Source organism: Vicugna pacos, chromosome 19 (assembly GCF_048564905.1).
Source record: "Vicugna pacos chromosome 19, VicPac4, whole genome shotgun sequence".
NCBI lineage: Eukaryota > Metazoa > Chordata > Mammalia > Artiodactyla > Camelidae > Vicugna > Vicugna pacos.
Window position 1 is genome coordinate 26,753,316 of NC_133005.1, and position 19,700 is coordinate 26,773,015.

Genomic DNA, 19,700 nt, shown 5'->3' on the forward strand with positions numbered 1-19,700 from the left:
TACTGGGGATTGAACCCAGGACCTTGTGCATGCTAAGAATGTACTCTACCACTGAACTCCTTTGTCTTCCAGTGTCTAGATGTTAGCAGATGAAGAGGAATCAGCAAAAGAGACTGGGAAGAAATGACCATTTAGGCAGGAGGAAATCCATGAGGAAATGTCTAGAGGCCAAGTGGAAAAAGTGTTTCAAGGAGCAGGGAGTAGTCACCTCATTCCTGATGCTGGTGGGTCAAGTAAGATTAGGATTGAGTGACTGTTGATTTGGTTACATCAAAGTTATGGATGACCTTGACAGGATTGTTTTAGTGGAGCAGTGGGAACAAAAGCCCTGATTGGCATGAGTTCAAGGGAAAGGAGAGAAGGAACTGTGGTGTGGTGCACAGGGGAAGGATTGGCTATTGATGGGAGCAGATAGTTCATTTATTTAAAGGGGAAGGGGGAGGGAGAACCTGGGTATGTAGGTAGAGATAAAGGTTTACTTGTAGTCTTGGTGATGGGAGCATGTGATTTTTCTATTTTTAAATTTGAGGTATACTTTACAAACAGTAAAATTCACTCTTTTCAGTGTACAGTTTCATGAGGTTTGCCAAACTCATACAGGCATGCATGTACCACCACAGTTAAAATGTAGCATTTTTAACACCCTGCAAAATTTCCTTATGTCCCTTTGTAGTCAGCCCCCTCTGTTGCAGATCTTGTCACCTACTGATCTGTTCTTTGTCTGTATAGTTTTGTATTTTCCAGAATCTAGTATAAATGGGATGATACAACATGTAGCCTTTTAAGTTTGGCTTCTATCATTTATAATGCATTTGGAATTCATCCATATTTTTGTGTGAATCAGTAGATCCTTTTATTGCTGAGTAGAATTACATTGTGTGGATGTATAGTTTACCCATTTACCTGTTCTCCTTAGATTGCTTTTGGCTTAATCAGTTTCTAGATTTTCTGTGTTTTTGATGCTTTTATTAATCAGTATAGCCTCAAACATTTACTTTAGACTTTGGATATAATTCAATACTGTTTTATTCATTTAGTTGCTCTGTTGTTTCATTGGGAGCTCTTTCATTTGGCTCGTGTGTGCTTTTGACATCCTTTTGTCATAATTGTGTGTTTAACACTTCCTTATTTCTGGCATTACAAAATATCCTAGGCTCATCTTGTGTGTATTTCCTGCCTTAGCCCTAGAATCAGTCATTTCTCCAAGGAGCCCTGGTTTCTTTTATTGGGAAATGGTATTAGATGCGAAGGTCTGGATTCTAGGTGTGCCCCTTGCTTCTGAGGCATCACTGCTTCTGGGTTTTGGATGATGGTGATGATGATGATTTTGAGTAAAAGATAAAAATAGTCAAGTGACATAGAACACAACAGGCATTACCTTTAGAGGCCCCTTGGAGCCTCCTCAGCTCCTCGCTCCCAGTCTGTCGTCTAGTCTATCAGCTTGTCCTGTCAGATCCACCTGCAGAGTCTATCCTGACTCTGACACTGGCTGCTCCTCCACACTACCTCCACACTTAGGCCATGTGGTCTAAGCTACCATCATGGATCCTCTGAACCCTGGCAGTAGTTACGAATTTGGTCTCCTTCATCCTTCCGGACTCCTCCTCCTCCTCAGGCTCTTTTCCATTCAGCAATGTGTGGTACACCCTGGATTTTAAAAAAAAAAAGCTTTTTTGATATTAATTTTTATGGCAGTTTACAGTTGTAAGACATTGAATTAAGAAGAGAGCAAAGATGGTACTCTTTAAAATTTTTTATTTTTGAAAAAATTTTTATTGAGGTATAATTTATATTAGAGTATACAGATTTCAAGTGTGTAGCTTGATAAACTTTTATACGTATATACACCTGTGTAACCACCACCCAGATCAAGATATAGACATTTTGGGTACCTCAGAAGACCTTTTTTCCCATACCTAGTCACACAGTCCCCTCCCTCCCAGGGGAACCACTATTTGTGGTCACACATTTAAAGTGAGACACATCAGTGTGTGACTGTGTATTCTCCAGCATAATCAGCTGTCTGGGTGCAGGAATGGAGGATATGGAGAATCTGATTTACCTAGGGTTGAGGTTTATTCAGGCAGGTATAATGGAGGGAGAGGCCAGGGAGTTGAGGTTATATGTAAAGAAGTGAGATTAAAGGATAGGATTTGCAGGATAAGAGTGAAGCCAGAAAGCAGGTGGAAGGAACAGAGTGAGCAAAAATATTGAGGGTTCAAAGAACATGGTGTGTTCTCTATGTCTGAAGAGGAAGCAGATCAGGTGTGGTGAGAGATTGGTCCTTAAGAGAGGAAGAGAGCATGGTCAGATCCTTTGTAGGGATAGAAAAGTGGTGTTCATTCAGTCACCAAACATTTATTGAGTGTCTCTGTATCAATCAGGACCTTTGCTACTACTGATAGAGGGGTATGGGGTTACCTGGATGTACTGACTGTTCACTTAAGAGAAATGATCAGCATAGAGAAGAAAGATGAATTGAAGACATTTCCTGAGTTAGAAGTGTCAGATACTGATTAATGGAAGTGGTATAGGGGTAGGGATAGGGTTAAAGCATCCAAAGCAGCACAGTTTTTTGCAGTTTAATAGTCAGCCCTTTGTTTTTCACTAAATACAATTTCCATCCCCATCCCCTCTCCAGCAAAGGCTAGAGATGGCTTAGAATGTTACCTTTGTGTACAGAAGTCATTGGCTTCTCGTGTGTGCCCTGAGCCAGGAATGGAGGCACACTCTGATTCTTGAAGTGAATGAGTGCTGTTAAGTTTGTAGAGAGGCTGTTTATGTAAGGAAGAATCTGGAAGCAGCCTGAATGTCCAGCTCCTCGGGGAAAGTTTGAGCAAATTCTGGGCTACCACCAGGTAGACTATTAGCTGGCTAACACAAAAGACACCACCGTGGACCTGTGTCACTCTAAGGATATTTGCACGTGAAGTCAAATTAGGAGCAGAAGGCCCTACACTGGGTTTAGAGTCAGAATTTTTGGATATTGATCTTGGTTATACCTCTTCCTATTCACTCTCTTTGAGCCTTTATTTCTGCAAGTGTAAAACGGGTGCAGTGGTAATAACAATTCCTTAAGTCATCATGGGATTGTGGTAAAGGTCCCATGAGATACCTTATGGAAGGTCAATTTATAACCTCTAGAGGAAGCTACACACATTGATTATTAATAGCCATGTGAGTAAATACTGACTGGCTGGAGTGGGAAATCAGAGGGAAATTGTTATCCTTTCTGGTTCCTCTTTTTTTAACCCCTGTAACATTTCTTCAGTTTGTATTTTTGATGTGTATGTAGGGACACCAAACAGATTTCTGCCAAGCTCTGTTTAGCTGCTCTAATTTAAGCATGTGCACAGTGTGCAGTGTTGAGCAGCTTAGTTTTACTCAGAAGCAGCCGAGGTTCTGAGCAGCAAGCCTTCCTGGGACTTGAGGTCATATACTGTGGACAAGCCAGCATTGTGTCCCTTTGTTAGACCTGGACTGTTCTCTGCCTTTCCAGACATGCATGTGGAGTTATTCCCTTTCATTTTGTGTGAGCTTTCCCACAATCCTCTCTTTTCCCTGATGGAGCCCTCGGGTAGGTAGCCTTATCTGGTAGCTTAGAGCAGTGTTTCTCAAACTCAAAAGCATGGGAACTGGCACTTCCAACCTATATACTATCTGTGAATCCCACTTTTAGTAGCTTTGGAGCAAAATGCTATTATGTTAGTTATTTATTGCTATGTTAACAAATTTTCTCAAAATTTAGTGGCTGAAAGCAACACTTTTTATCCTTTCAATGTCTGTGGGTGAGGAATTCAGGAGTAGCATAATGGAGGATTCTCGGTTGACATCTTATGAGGTTGTGGTCCAAGGTGAACCTCATTCCTGGCAAATTGGTGCTGGTTGCTGGCAGGAGACTTCAGTTTCTTGCCATGTGGGCCTCTCCATAGGGCATCTAGAACGATATAACACCTGGCTTCCCCTAGAAAGGGGAACCCAAGAAGCAGCAGTGTTTTGTGTGTGTGTTTGTGTATAGTGTGTTAAAATACACATGACATAAAGTTTACCATTGTAACTGTTTTAAGTATATAGTTCAGTGACATTAAGTTCATTCATATTGTTATGCAACCATCACCACCACCCATCTCCAGAACCTCTAAAATTTTAATTAGTTGAAGTATAGTTGATGTACAATATTAGGTAAGTTACAGGTGTGCAGTATAGTGATTCACAATTTTTTAAGGTTATGCTCCATTTATAGTTATTATAACATATTGGCTGTATTCCCTGGATTGTCAGAACTTTTTCATCTTCTCAGACTGAAACTCTGTATCTATTAAACAGTAACTCTCCATTCTCTCCCCACACTTTCCCTTAGCAACCACCATCCTAACTTTTTGTTTCTATGAATGTGACTGCTCCAGGTCATAAGGTATTTGTCCTTTTGTGATTGAGTTATTTCAGTCGTATAATGTTTTCAAGGTTCATTTATGTTGTAGGGTATGTTAGATTTTTGCTGTTGTTGTTTTCTTTTCTTAGAATTTTATTCTTTTTAAAGGTTGAATAATATTCCATTGTGTGGCTATATCACATTTTGTTTATCTATTCATCAATTGATGGACACTTGGATTGCTTCCACTTTTTGGCTATTGTGGATAATGTTGCTATGAAAATTATATACAGGTGTTTGTTTGAGTCCCTGTTTTCAGTACTTTGGGGTGTTTACCCAGAAGTGGAATTGCAGTAGTGCTTTTTATGACCCAACCTTGAAGTCCTAAACCATCGCTTCTACCACATTCTGTTTGTTAGAAATGGGGCCACATTCAAGGGGAGGATAATTAATCTCCACCTTTTGAGGGAAGGACATATTTTAAAACCAGTACAACTGTTTTTTGAGAGTGAGCATATAGTGCCAGGTTAATTGCAAACACATACACTAACATTATTTTTTTGGTGGGGGGAAAGGGTAGTTAGGTATATTTATTTATTTACTTTTAGAGGCGGTACTAGGGATTGAACCCAGGACCTCTGCATGCTAAGCATGTGCTCTACCACTTGAGCTATACCCTCCCCTCCCCCACACTAACATTCTTTATTAGTGCTTGATTATATGGTAGTCATCTTGACCAGTACATCTCAGCCTTTTTCTTATTATTGCTGACTTATAATCCATTTGTGGCATCTCAGCTGGAAACCTCTGATAAAGATGGTCCAGATTATGGAATAGCACAATAAAACTTTCCTTATGGAGACCTTGTGGCCCACCAGCTCTGTACTCACGAACACCCAGCCGCCCATGGATTGCTATTGGAATACAGTCATTTAGGGTCCAGCTGCACATCCGTACAGTACGTATGGAATGCATGATGTTCCTGCACAGCTCTTTATACAGAGTTGCTATTTCCTTTCTCACCTTCAGTTTCCTGTACTTCCTCGTCATCTTTTGTGCTTCCCTTCTTCTGTACTTACGCTGATTTTCTCATATTGCATCCTCTCCTCAAAATACTCTTCAGCCTCACTGCCTTCTGAAAAATGCCCATTTGTCTTTCAGAATTGAAACAAGTGCCTCCTTTTTTACTAGAGTTGTTTTGGCCCCTTCTTCTTCCTCGGCCTCCTTCCTCTCTGCCCTAGAACTAGCATATTCTACCTTAAATAATCTTCTGTAGTTGCACCTGTGATACTTTATTACAATTATTTTTGTGTATAGATACTTATTTCCCCTGAGGATACTGCAGTGAATAAGAGATAGATGTCTTCAGGGGGTATCTATATCCTCCTAGGAAGCAGGCCACAAGTATAAGCAAGAAACAAATGAAATAATTGCATATTGGGGCAAATGTTATGAAGGAAGCAAGAAAGGAAGGTTGGACACAGGTTGGAAGGAGATGGGGGCTACTTGAGATAGTGTAGTCAGGGATTCTGAGGCTGCAGAAAGATAAAGCTGCTGCCTAGGAAGAGTGGGCAGGGGGTCGTGATTCAGGTAAAGGGAGCAGACCAGGTATAGGGAGGTATGTATATATCTGAGGAAATGAAAGGCCCAGTATGTCTTGTAACATAGACTCTTTCTCCCCCTTCCAGCTGTTGTGATCACACATCCTTATAGATTTGGCTCTGTATTTCCAAACCCTGGCATACTTCCTGCCCCAGATTAGGTATTCAGAAAAATGTCCGTGGAATTGATGAATTTCTCTGTCTCTAATTTTTGTCATTCTCTTTGTCTCTCTATGTTTGATTGTCCACATTGGCCTTCTGTGACTTCTTAGTTTAGTAACCAATTACACTACTTGCTTAAGATAAGGTTACCATAGTAACCTAATTTACTATGAAGTTTAGGTTATTTGACCTTTCCAAGTTGAATTTTGGTTCAATGAGATTTTGATGCTTTTTGGCCTTTGGAAGAAAGCTTTGTGATGACTAATTTAATTTTGTCATGATGACCACAGCACCTGTGCATATATGCCCTCCAAGTTGATAGTTCTTGTACTGGGATCTGCTTGTCTTGTTGACATCTACAGCATGGATATATTTGTTTATTTTGGTGATTCATCTTGGTTTATGTGTGTATATTCCTGTTGTTTTGTGACTCTAGGTATTCATAATCAAATCTTTTTAAAAAGTACATTTGATGAACATTTATTGAATGCCTAATATATGCAGAATACTGTGGAGGAAATGTAAACATTTAGGAAATGTCTCTCTTCATCTTTTATGGTTCAGCCCAAGTGCTGAGTCTTCTTTTCTAAAGCCACTTTCCCAGCCTCTTCGGTCCCTGATGAAAAAGTTTACGGTGGGCTCCACTGCTGCTTCTGGGGAAGGTGAGCAGAGGAAGTAGATTTGGCTAAGGAAGAGATTATGAGGTGGGTAGTAGGAAATGTACTTTAGAAAGAGAAAGGTCCATTTAGGTGCTTTAGAGGGAGATGGGGGAGATTGTGCAGAAACTCAGACTCTCCAGCCCAGGCATTCCATAGAGAGACATTGCCTGTCTTCCGTCTGTTCCTGGTTATGATGTATAGGCAGGCCAGGTAATTCTAGGTCTGTACTCCTTTGCTCTTTTCTCTCCAGAGATCAAGAATGCTTTCAGTCTGTTTGCTTGAGGAGGGGTGGGGAATTCCAGGGACCCCACCAAAACTTCTCTTTGGGCCCTTGCCACCCTGGAAGCCCTGATGTTTGGTCATTTATTTTGTATCGTCAGGACCTAGCAGTTTGTTTGTCTCAGAATACAAATTAAGAAGTGTTTGAATAATGGAATCAGTAGAGCATAGATTTTGTCCTTAAAAAGTGCTTAGCAGTCTAGTGCTTGTATCCGCCATTTAAAAATCCTGTTTGTGACGTGGGTTTGAAGTATTTTAACTGAGTCTTGAGCTTTTTTCTTCAAAGGAAAACTATTGATTTTGAATACCTAACTTGTATCTGATGATCATTTCAAACTCTTATTAGTTTAGGCAAAATAAACTCAAGAAGAGGTAGAAAACTTGACCATTCTAGTAACTATAAAAGTAATGGAAAAGATGAAGAACTGTCTTATAAAAATGCCCCACAGTAGGCTGTTTCATAGGAAACTAAATAAAACTTTGTAGTCCATTCTGTGAGGGTAGCATAGCCTAATACTGAAATTGGGCAGGAAGGACATAATACAAGGAAACTTGGACAAATTCTACTTATAAAAGAGACATAAAACTTGTCAATAAAATGCTAGAACACTACAGAGACATTTATCAAATGAATGACGCATACAACCAAATATGCCTTATTTAAGTAGGGTGATGACAACTTAAACTTAGGAAATGTATTATTTCATTATATTCATAGAATGAAAGAGAAGAGCTGTATAATCACTTTGACAAAGGCTGAAAATCCTCAAAATTTATTCTTGGTGAACCCTCAGTCAGGTATAGAGGAAAGCATCATGAACTTGATTAAAGCCATTAATTAGAAACCTTTACAAACTTCACACTTAATGATGAAACACTGGAGATTCTTCACTAAAGAGAAGGATGCTAGCCTTCTCTGCTAATTTTCAACATCATTTAGAAGCACTAATCAATGTGATAACATGAGAGATATAAATGGCAGTTATCAGTATTGAAAGTGAGACAGTATAATCATAATTTGAATATGATATGATAGTCTACCTGGGAAATTCAAGGAATTTAATTGATAATCCATTGGACAGAGTTTGAACAAATTCAGAAAATCAGAGCAGTGTAACAAGGTGTACAATGAGAATGACTGCTTCTACTTCTTTATCCTGTACCCACTCTACTCCCTAAGATAACCAGTTTTATTAGTTTCTCTTCATCCTACCAGTGTTTCTTTATTTAAATACAAGCAAAGCCAAATATATATTATTTTCCTCTTTTGTAAGACAAAAGGTATCATAAGATACACACGATTTTGTAGCTTTCCTTTTTTAAAACTTGGAAATCTTTGTCAATTCATAGTGTTCTCTCTCTTTTTCTAGCTGCATAATGCTCTACTTTGTCTATGTGCCAAGCAGTATATAAACCCAATAACCCTGAAGCTATTGGTTGATATCTGCCCATTAAATATTTTTCAAAACTTTAAATTTAAAAGTATTTATTTTTGTTTACACCGGTACAACGTGACTAAATCCTTGTAAAAATTAAAAGTACAAGGAGAAGTCTACTGGCTATTCCTAGTTCTTCTCTCCCTAGAGTTAAGTTTTGTTTCAGTTTGGTTTTCAATATCTGCCCCTCTGTGGCTAATATTTCTATTAGAAATGTGACTGCCAGCTGCAGTGTTTGGAAACTAGAGTCTCATCAGTGGCTGTTAGTTACATGATGAAGCTGGAAATTCTCTCTCCCCTTTTCTGTCTATACATACAGATTCCACTTACATCTCCTCTCTTGTTAACCTTCCCACATCTTCTCCAGCATACCTATGGTTGTTAGATATTTAGGTTGAACCAGTTAAAATTACTATTTTTTTGGTAAAATCAGTTGATTATCAGCTGTTTCATGTGGTTCCACCTTATGGTTTTAGAGCTTAGTTGGTTTATGTGTCTGGTTCTTCTCAAGGGCAGGGGCCAGAAGCACATAGATTTTATAATTTCTTCCAAGTCAGAGTCACTTAATAAAGTTCTGTTGACGAAGCTGACTGTCCCTAAGGCAACCAGCAGTTGTGATCCATCAGGTTTTTCTGGGTTGATATCTAAGATCAGCTGCCTCTCTCTTATCTGGAATGCAGTTGGGTTTCTCCATCCACCATGAGTGACTTGTATCCTTGTCACAATTTAGAGATTTGTGGGAGAACCACCTTCTCTTTAGGAAAACTTGCTGACCCCTTGGTTGTTCTTGATCCTCCTGGAGAGATTTCTATAGTCTGCAGACAGTGGGATGCCTGTGCCCTGTGACATCTTTTGAGCAAGGAAGTAGTTTTAGGCTAGCCAAGGGCCCAGAGGTCCTTCACACTCTGAGTGTGTGTAGCTAAGTTGCTAGCCTAGGATTTTGAAGTTGATTCTATGGATTCAGACTTACCAGACTTTTAGAAGGCACTTATCAAGTGCAAATTAAAAAGAATTTGGGGTTTGTCCTGAAGTTGCCAACTTCTTATTTTGCCAAATAAGAATATTTAAAATAAATACTTATATTTGTTAATATTTAATACGTGCTCGTGGTACAACATTCAAAACAAATAAAAGGATATACATTGAATAAAATAAGTCTCATACTTCCTCTCCAGTTCCTTAACTATCCAGTTCCCCTCCAAAGAGGCAAACCGGGTTGCTTGATCATCCTTCCAGAGATAGCCCTCGCATTTAAAAACAGGTATGAATGTATTGGCTCCCTCCCCTCCCCCAAATAAATGATAGTGCATTTAATACCATTTTGCATCTTGAGTTGTTTTTCTCCCCACTTTTCTTAGGGGTCTTTAAAAATCAGTACATAGAGAGCTGTCTCACTGTTTTTAATGGTGGTGTAATATTAGGAAGCATTAAAAAACAAGCAGTTGCCATTGTTTTAATTTAAAAAGTGTATTTAAGCACAAAGAGAAAGAATGATTTTAGTATAAAGAAAAGTTCTGTAAGTTAAATAAATTTAGTTCTGTGAAAAATTAATTGTGTGTTGGTCCAAAGACCTGTGTTTGAAAACTATTGCTAGAGATAGTAAACCTATAAGTAAGTAAGGGAGGCTTACTAGTCTCTGGTAGGCTGAATGAATGAGAGGGCCACAGGAATGCAACTGTGTATCCACATCCTTTTCCCCATTTTACAGGGAGGAATAGACCTAGGGAATCTTCTTTTATGTCCTACATATTGTACTACTCAGTTCATCAAGTCGCACAATTAACCAGTCTTTTCAAGCTGTCTTGTATTTACCACAGCTGTGTGTCAGTTGGATTGGAGTGGGGAGACTAGTTTCAGGTCTTTTATTCTATATGCTAATATTTTTTAGCAATAAATGTATGCATAGTACCACTAGGAATTTTAAAAAGCATACTCTGTCAGTCCTGTGTGAGAAATACTCACGTGAAGTGATTGGAGCCTGAACTTGGAGAGTGACTGAAATTGGAATGGGTAGCTGGAGTCTGAGAGCCTTGGGATTGAAGAATTGACAGTTCACATGACCTTTGGGAAGAACAGGGAGAATGGGATTCATTTGCTGAATGTTTATTGAATGCCCAGTATCTGCAGTCTACTCTGATTGGTTAACTCTAAGCAAACTGCCTTAGAGGACACTAATGTGGGTTTGAAGAGGACACAGTATACAGACGACACAGGGAAGCAGGCCTGTTTATTTAGGTAGCACATATTTATTAGGACAGCAGGACATTAGGTGCTAAATATAAGAAAGGAAAGAGATGGTACAAATCCAAGTCGTAGGGAGAAAATACGTGTAGGTTGAATCTAAACTTTCTCAATCTAGAATAGCAATCTGATTGATCCAAGTGTATTTAAGAGAACAACTGCATGTTATATTTCTTTTTCTTTTTTTATTATATGAATTTTACTTGCAGTACATGGTTATGATACACAATGAATGCTATTGCAAATATGCTATGTTCTTAAACATTCAGTGAAAATATCTACTCCATGTTTAGTACTTGTTTAAATTGTAAATAGTATTCAAATATCCATATATTTATACACTGTATATATTTTTCTTTGTTTTTAACCACTTATTTTTGGAATGAACAATACATTCATATGGTTGAAAAATGAAAAAGCATTAAAAGATATATTGTAAAGGCCTCCCTCCCACTTTTGCCCTTCCCTGCCCCAATACCCAGTTCCCCTCTTGTATCGGTAAGGTTTAAATGCTAGAGACTGAAACCACTCTGGGTACTTTAACCACAAAAGGAAAACAAGAAATTGGGTACTTAAAAAATTGTTGCAAGGGTTGGAGGAGTGGAATTCAAGAGGGCTGCCCTTCTTAGGAGGATCCACCACTGGAGCCGTGATCTGGAGTTCAAGAAGTCTCTACTGCTAATGCCACCTCCACCATTGCTGCTTGACACTTCAGGAAGCTGGTGACTAGACTTTAGATCCTTGTTACTACAAACCAGTATCAGCATATCAGTATCAGCTTGTTTAAACCTCTAAGGCCTTAGCTCCACCTACTGAGTCAGAATCTGCATTTTATAAAAGCCCCCTGATGATTTGTATTACATGAAAGTTTGAGAAATCCTGCACTGGAGCACTGGTCTGGTTGATTACAAATCCACATGTCTTCATGACCTGGATTGGCAATTGTAAAGGAGTTAGGGAAATGTAGTTACTGGTTTACCCAGCTCAATCTAGAAGAAGGGTGGAATGGATATTGAAAGATCCCATCTATTGAACTGACCATACTTCTACAAGGAACCATTGTTAGTTTATGTTTTCTTCCAAATGTTTTGTGTATATTCAAGCATATGTGAATATATATTATTTTTCATCTTGTTAAAAAAAAACAAGCAGTAACTTACCACACACAATGTTCTCCACCTTGCTCTTTTCATTTGTTGATTCATTTTGGGGGAACTTTTGATATCATGACATAGAACCATTTTGTTCTTTTTAACAACTGTGTGGTATTCCAATATATAGATTACAAAATTCTTTAAATTGAGGCTAACACAATCTGGGCTGCATGGTCATTATAATTTTTTGGCACATGTGAAATATAGTCTAGTTGTTAAATGTTTGCTTCCTGCTTCCTTTTTGCTCAGGTCATGGGTAAATGTCATCTTGTTTAACTTACACTACAACGCAGTATTTGGTATCCTTCCTCCAGTTTACGTGAAGGAACTCATGCTGTGAGAGGTTGATTTAATCACAAACTAAGGAATATCCAGGGTGGGATTTGAACCCATCTGTTAGCTTCCATAATTTCTGATTTGACACAGTGACACAGAGCCTCTAAGTAGTAGGCTTTATTTAGTATTTGGTGACCGACTACTTTGGGAACAGATTTGGAAGGGTATTGTTTCGAATATTTGGGTGGGTATTAAAGGCATTTCAAAATACTTTTTTTCTGCCTCAGGTATCCAGCTCACATAGAAGATATTGACTACGAAGAAGGAAAAGTACTCATCCATTTCAAGCGTTGGAACCATCGTTATGATGAGTGGTTTTGTTGGGACAGTCCTTATTTACGCCCTTTAGAGAAAATACAGCTGAGGAAAGAGGGCTTACATGAAGAAGAAGGATCTTCTGTGAGTAACAAGTCTGGGTAGTTTGGTAATGAGCTGGGTCAGCCATTGGGTACTTTATGTTCCTGTCTTTGATGTTTTTGGTGTGAAAATCAGTAGCAGCTGGGGACAGATCCTTATTTAGGCTTGTAGTGCAATGTTGAGTTCTCCAAAGCACCTGGGGCTCTTGAAGAATCTCAGTTGTCATCTGTATGATGTGATTGACTTGGTAGCTCATAAACTAACTTGGTTGAGATTGCATTGATAATGAACTGGGGACTTTATCTCTCTCTTACACCACTGTATCCCTTTAGATCATTTATTAAGCTGATCTGTTGTCTGATCATTTATTAAGCAGTCATTCCATATGGAGCACTGTGCTAGCCTCATTTTAAGGTCTTTTATAAGCCTTTGAAAAACTTGAAATTGATTAGACTGTGTTCCTGTTTTCTAAATTTCATCACTATGCCCGGAGCTTTTACTGATCTCAAAATGAAGGACAGATTATTTGTTTTCAGTTTTTTTTTCTTTTTTGCTGGGGGAAATAATTAGATTTATTGATTTATATATTTTAATGGAGGTACTGGGGATTGAACCCAGGACCTTGTGCATGATAAGCACATGCTCTACCACTAAGCTATACTCTCCCCGCTTGTTTTCAGTTTTTTAAACAAGCATTGAAACATCTGTAGAAATCCTACAGTCTTTTGATCCGACTCTGCTCTGGATTCTGTTTTCCATTTTAACCTGACTAGGGAACTTGAATTCTTGCTAGCCTCCCCCACTCCCCACCCCTGAATTTAGGTTTGTTCACCATTGTCCGATTTATTTATTCTACAAAATGTATCAGTGCAAACTGTGCTGGGAAAATAGTGAATGAGTGCCTCCCTTGGCAAAGTATGGGTGGCATTAGATGGCGTGGATGCTGCTTCCCTCAAGATGAGGTAGCCTCTGCCCTTCCAGCTTGTATACTTGTTGTGGTCCTGGGCTTTTAGACTCACTTTCAGGGATAGGATAGGCTTGTCATCAGTGCTGTGCTGTGCCTGCCCAAACTTCCTAAAAAGAGAAAAATCTTGTGTCCAGCCCTTTTGCTTTGATTCCCAATGCTGAATAGAAGAAATATCTTCCTCCGTCCCAGTAGTCATCTCCCCTTCCCACTCTTCTCAATTCCAGTCTCTTTCATGAATTTGGTTACCGTGTACATCTTATGAAATTAGATTGGTAACAGGATCTTTTTCTTTTTTGTTTTCTTTAATATTTTTTAGGAATTTCAAATAAACGAGCAGGTCCTTGCTTGCTGGTCTGATTGTCGTTTTTACCCAGCCAAAGTCACTGCAGTTAACAAGGATGGTAAGGCATTTGAGTTGTAATTGTTTTTACTCTTGATTTGAAGGTGAATTTGTAATATTGGAGTTTAATAGTGTATTTTCAGTAGTATTTATTGCCTAGGAATTGTCTCTCTTCAAGTTAATTACTCTGTTGGGCGTTAGGAAGAAATTACAAATGGAGAGAAAGCTAAGTTAAAAAGAGGGAGTTTGATTCTTTGCCTCCTAAATTTTAGCCATTGTTTTCTAAAACAGTCATGGTTCATCCATCACTTTACTGGGAAGTATGCAGGTTCTTGCTGTCTAGGGGTTCCTAATAATTGATGAAATAAACTCCTAATGTTCCTTTTAGGTATTTGTGATCAGCCTTGAAATGAAGCTGACTACAAACATTTCTTAAAAATGTTCTTTGTAAATGCAAGGTGATTGAGAGTGATTTGTAACATCAGAGTTGCTAGTTGAAATTGAGGAACTGGGATTTAGAGAACTAGGTTGGGATGCTTTTGCCAGAGTTTAGAACATGTGAGGGATCAGGACAGGGAACATGATCTAAAGAGGTTCATTTTGCTAATACAAAGGCAAGAGGAGGGTTATGAAGGTAATATGTGTGGTCAGTATCCTGACACTCAGAGAACAGGCTCAGGGCAGGGTTCAAGTGATACCTTTTTTTTTTTTTAAAGCATTTTCTACCAAGATGTTTATGGTATGTCCATGATCTCTGCAGTGAATGTTTAGGGCAAACAGACTGCTTAGTACCACTGTTAGGGGTGAATATTAACTTTTCATTCAGCAAAGTTATTCAGCTGTTTACTCAGCACTCTGCTAAATGCTATACCTTGGAGTGACCAAGAAGTTTTGTCTGCGTGTGGGTTGAAATGGTCAAAAATGAACATACATTTGCATATAGCAGAAATTTTAGTTTCTCTGTTGTTACATGCACCCCGCCCCCAGTCCAGCCAGCTGTTTAGACCAGTGTGGGTTAACAGATGTATGTTATCCTGAAATCACAGTTCTTTTGCTGCAGGCCCCTAAAGCAGGGTTATATTTCGTAGTTGTCTAAGCAGTTACTGATCCTCCTGTTCATGATTGATTAAGTCTTTTTGGATAGTCCCTTGTTTCCCTAAGTTACTTTTATAAGTCTGTGTTCAAAATAAAATCCATTTTATTACTTAATCCTTTTTATTACTTTTAATATGTATCACATTAACCTGAAAATTTATTTTAAAGGAAAGCTTACATGTTGCTAAGCTTCAAATTCTTTTAGTAAAAGATGCAGTTTATTATATCAAACACTTATTAAATACAATTTATAGATCCATTTTTTATTAAAATGAGGACTGTATGATCTCCCTGAAATGGGGAAAATAAAGTCAAACTTACAGGAAAAAAAGCTACAGAGATCTATTGTATAGCACGAGGAATACAGCAAATGTTTTATAACCTTAAATGGAGTATAATCTATAAAAATTTTGAATTACTATGTTGTACACTTGAAACTAATATAATATTGTAAAGCAACTATACCTCAAAAAAGAAGTCACAGAAAAAAAGTGTAATTTATTTTTTCAGAATCTTATTTTCAAGATTAGTGATTTTTTTCTGTTCTTACTAGATTTAAATTACATGATACGAAGTATAGTTGTTTCTTAGTGTACATAGATGTGTTCCCGAAAGTGTTAGGGTGATTTTTGCTGATGTTTTCCCCTGAATATATCCATTGGAGCTGTGCTCCCTTGGGGGAAATGGTGGCCCTTTAGAGCAAATTAGAGTTGTGGGTAATAAAATGGGTAACTGTAGATAAAGGAGGTAGCAGAAAGGAAGCAACATTTCTTTCTTTCTTTTTTTTTTTTTAAAAGACTCTTCTTTAGGCTAGCAAGGTGCTGGCCTTGATTCAGGGTCAATTATTTATTTATTTTTTAATGGAGGTACTGGGAATTGAACCCAGGACCTTGTGCTTGCTGAGCACACACTCTACTACTTGCACTGTATCCTCCCTCCAACATTTCTTTTTTGTTCCAGTGATATCCCAGAGTCACATAAAGGACGGAAATGAGGTGAAGTGGATTAGATAAGGGAGTGGCAAAGGAGAGGCAGATTGAGGAAGGGTTTGGGGAGCCCTGGGAGTGGTCTCATAGAGGGGTGGGGGTAGGGTCTTGGTAGAAACAGTAAAGACTTAGGAACCTGTTGTTTGCATCTAATATCTGTAGAGCCCAGGCCTTGGGATCATAGATTTAAAAAATTAAGAAGAGCTAGTTCAAGTCAGAATGAAGTAGGTGTTGAGATAGGGCGACCAGGAGAAGATATGGCTGGGGCAGACAAATCATAAGGAGAGAGTGGGGGAGGGATCCTTCCCTGCAATTATTGGAGTTTTTGTGTCGGTTGGGTCTGAAATCTTTTGAAATAATCATTTAAGGACTAAAAGTCATTGGCCGCATTATTGGCCATAGTTAATTAAGGTTATTAAATGGTTTTTAAACTTGGGCATTCAGAGCTTTGCAAGTTGTTTTAAAAGATCTTTTCAGTTTATTTCCTCTATTAGCTAAAATTATTGGAGGGAGAGTCATGAGGTAATGATTGTTCCTGCAGTGGTCATCTGCCACTCTAATGTATTAGTTCTATAAGCTTCACGTTCTGTTCAGTCAATTTTAGTTAACTGGAGGACATTGAAAATGAGTGGATATTTTTTAAAAAACCTGATTTCCCCAGAGTTCTTGGGTCTGAAGTCTTATATTATGCTATCCTTACTGGTTCTTGAGACTAATTGGAAGGGGAAGGAGAGAAAGGACATGGGGTAGAGAAAATCCTGAAAGGTAATGAAACTAGCTGGGTGACATTATTACTATATCGTGGATTATGAAAGAAAGCTAGCCTTTGTGGGAGCTCAGATCTGTGCCTGATTTTGAGGTGAAATAATGACTCTTAGGTGTTGCCTTTGGGTTAGATTTAATCCAGGGGAGTTGGCAGAGTTTCTAGTTTATGATTTATTCTAGTAATTGCAGATTGGGAGGGACAATGCTAGACTCTCTTTTCATCCTTGCCCTGGTATTTTCTGCTCTGAGCATGTGTAGCAGAGGCTTTCACAGCTTAATGGTGCTACAAGGAAGACCTCTGCAGGAAAGGTGCCCCCTTTATCTTCTGTAAAAGTTATACTTCTTGTTGGTGCTGCTGGGAGGTGGCTGGGGATATAGTGAAGCCACTCTCTGTAGGTTCATCTTGGGAAGGCTTGGCCTGATTTTTCTGCCACTCTTAACTTCCTTGGTGGTTTTGCTGAGGCTGAGCATTGACTGAGCAGGCTGGTGGGTGGGGGTTCTAGCCAGAGTGAAAAGCACTGGCTGCTGGATGGGAATCTGGCATGATTGAATCACAACTAAACAGCAATTTTTAGAGTTTCCTAAGAGAGTTATTTAGCACTTGCCAACTGGGGAGATCAGTGCCATGTTATTTAGCCCTTTTCACCTGGAATGGTTCTTTGGCAATGGCAATTAAGCATTATTTTGCTTGAAGGCAACCACACCTGGTAGCCTTGTTAGAGCCTTGGTCTGTGTTGGAGTCAAAGGGATTCTGCTTCCAGGGAATCTTTGTTTGGAAGCCTTCTCTGGTAAGTTGACCTCAGCTCTTTGCTGGGGCTGCTCAGTTCCCCTCTTTTGCACTGGGGATGTCAGAGTCACTTGTCTGTCAGGGCTTTGTGTCCTGTGCTCTGCAAGGCATCCTCTCTGGGGGAAACTGAAAGTAGGTTCATATTTACAACGAAATGAGGAATCGTTCCTTCCTGTTGATCTGTGGTTCTCCTTGTGCCCCAGTTCAGTCTCTTTGTTCAGTGCTTAAAGTCTGCATTTTTACTGGGAGGTTCTATGGAAATGGTCTTATTTCTAGGGTCTCTGGTTGAAGCAGTTACTTTTTTGTTTTCTTCATGGCTATAAGTGATCCTACATTTGAAATTTGGGGAGGCTGGAACTATGTGAATAGCTTTGAATAGAGATAAAAGGACAGTTTAGGCCCATACATGCAGGTGCTAGCTCAGCTCTTAATCTTCTATGCGAGAGATGGGGTTCCCTTTTAAAGTGACTTGGCGGATGATGATAATTAGAACCACTTATTGATCCCTTGCTCTGTGATAGTCTGTTTGCTAAACGATTTCCATATCTGATCTCATTTAGTCTTCACGCAAATAGGGAAAGGTTGTTGCCGGCAACCCTATCCTCATTTTACAGATGAGGAACTAAGCTCACAGGAGAAACTGCTTGAGGTTACAGAGCACATACATAAATGTTAGTGCTGAGATTTAAATGGGTCTGTAAGGGCTCCAAAGTTCCTGAAACTGGAGTACCCATAGTACCAGCTTGCTTCTCTGGAGCAGGGTTTTCCTAAGACAGCAGGAGTCGTCAGGTCTAGGTGCTCATGGAGGGGTGGCAGTGGGGTGGGGGAGTGGAGAGTATGCACCTGATATGGTAGGGTGGGTGTAGATGGTCTGTACTTTCTGAGTCTAGTGGTGTCTTGAGAGCCCTGATTGGAGACAGGCTTTGTCCCAGTTCGTGCTTGATGATTATAGGCAGTTCACTCTTCTTGCTCTGGACTCATTTGAGCAGTTAGAAATCGAAGAAGGAATTGGAATAGATGAGTATTTTTGGAAATTGTTGGCCACAGAACTTAAGCCTATTATGTAAAATTGCTAAGAAGAAAAGACTTAGTGAGGGGGAAGGTTTGCCTGCAAATGTGTGCTTGCTTATCCCATCCCTCTGCCCACCCCCTGAGGTACATCTGTGAGAACCTCAGGACTTTGAGAAACCATGTTTGAAAACTTGAGTCTCTATCCATGGCATTATGGAATTCTCTGACTCCTGGAGAATGAACAAGATAGCAGAAGGGCCCTAGAGTCACAGTTATGATAGATTGCAGGAGCAACAGAAATCTGTCCTATCCAAGTCACCAGTGTATCCCTATTTCCTTGGTCCTGGAGGAGATGATCTTACTAGCATCTCTAGTTTTGTTCTTACATCCCTTCTGCTGATTTCCCTAAGGTTATTTGATATGCTGAGTTCTTAACCCCCAGAGGAGTAAGGCCAGGAAGCTTTGTTTTATCTGGTAAAGACAGGAGCTACTTAAGGGAGCCTGAGGCAGGTGGCCTTTGTGTCAGGAATGCTCTTATTTTGAATTCTATCATTAAATATGTTTTTTGTTAGATGTATTTTTGTGGCCATAAGAGAACTCTATTGCCAGCCACCCATGGGAGAATTCTGTGGGAAGATGATCTTTTAGTTATACATGAAACCAGTAAAGTAGATTTGGGTCTAGGCCGCTGTTGCCTTTGGGATATGTTGTTTTGTTCTCTCTGATTTATTGAAGCCTAAATCAGGCTGTGTGCATGATCAAGGGAGAAAGTTTCAAGATAATCCCTTGTAGTTTTTTGGAAGTAAAGAGGGTCAGGGCTGGGATGTTGTTATCTGAGGACAGTGGTTCCTGAGCACCTTTGGCCACAGTTTGGATCATTTCACAGTGGCCAGTGGTGCTCTGGGTCAGTGGTTTGGAACTTGGGTTGAGGGACTTGGAGAATAGGCAGTGTGGGGTGGTAGGAGGAGAATTAGAGGTTAGCAGACAGGTTTGGGTTGTGATTCTAGCTCTGTTTTAGACTTATATGTAACTTGGGGCACATCCCTTCATCTAAGGCATCCTTTTTGAGCCTGCCATCAGGAGTTAGCTTCAGATTGTCTTCAAGTAGCTGAAAATGTTGGACTGTTGGATAGCATTTTTTATGTTGTCCTT

General features: G+C 39.4%; 1 protein-coding gene and 1 non-coding gene across 7 annotated transcripts in view; one reads left to right on the forward strand and one right to left on the reverse strand.

The window, feature by feature from the left end:
• Window positions 1-19,700, forward strand: part of PHF20 (PHD finger protein 20) — a 110,430-nt gene that overhangs the window by 25,800 nt on the left and 64,930 nt on the right. For 5 of the 6 annotated variants that reach the window (XR_012061706.1, XM_072944138.1, XM_072944141.1 and 2 more), the window contains exons 3-4: window positions 12,468-12,639; window positions 13,881-13,965. Coding sequence is in view for 5 of the 6 variants with exons in the window: in XM_072944138.1 (XP_072800239.1) it covers window positions 12,468-12,639; window positions 13,881-13,965 (257 nt within the window). In the remaining variant the exon portion in view is untranslated. Of the gene's footprint in view, window positions 1-9,700; window positions 9,771-12,467; window positions 12,640-13,880; window positions 13,966-19,700 lie in introns of all 6 variants that reach the window. The other variant, XM_072944137.1, reaches the window with a different exon arrangement.
• TRNAD-AUC (transfer RNA aspartic acid (anticodon AUC)) lies at window positions 13,191-13,263 on the reverse strand. The gene has a single exon. It is a non-coding gene; the product is annotated as a tRNA-Asp (tRNA).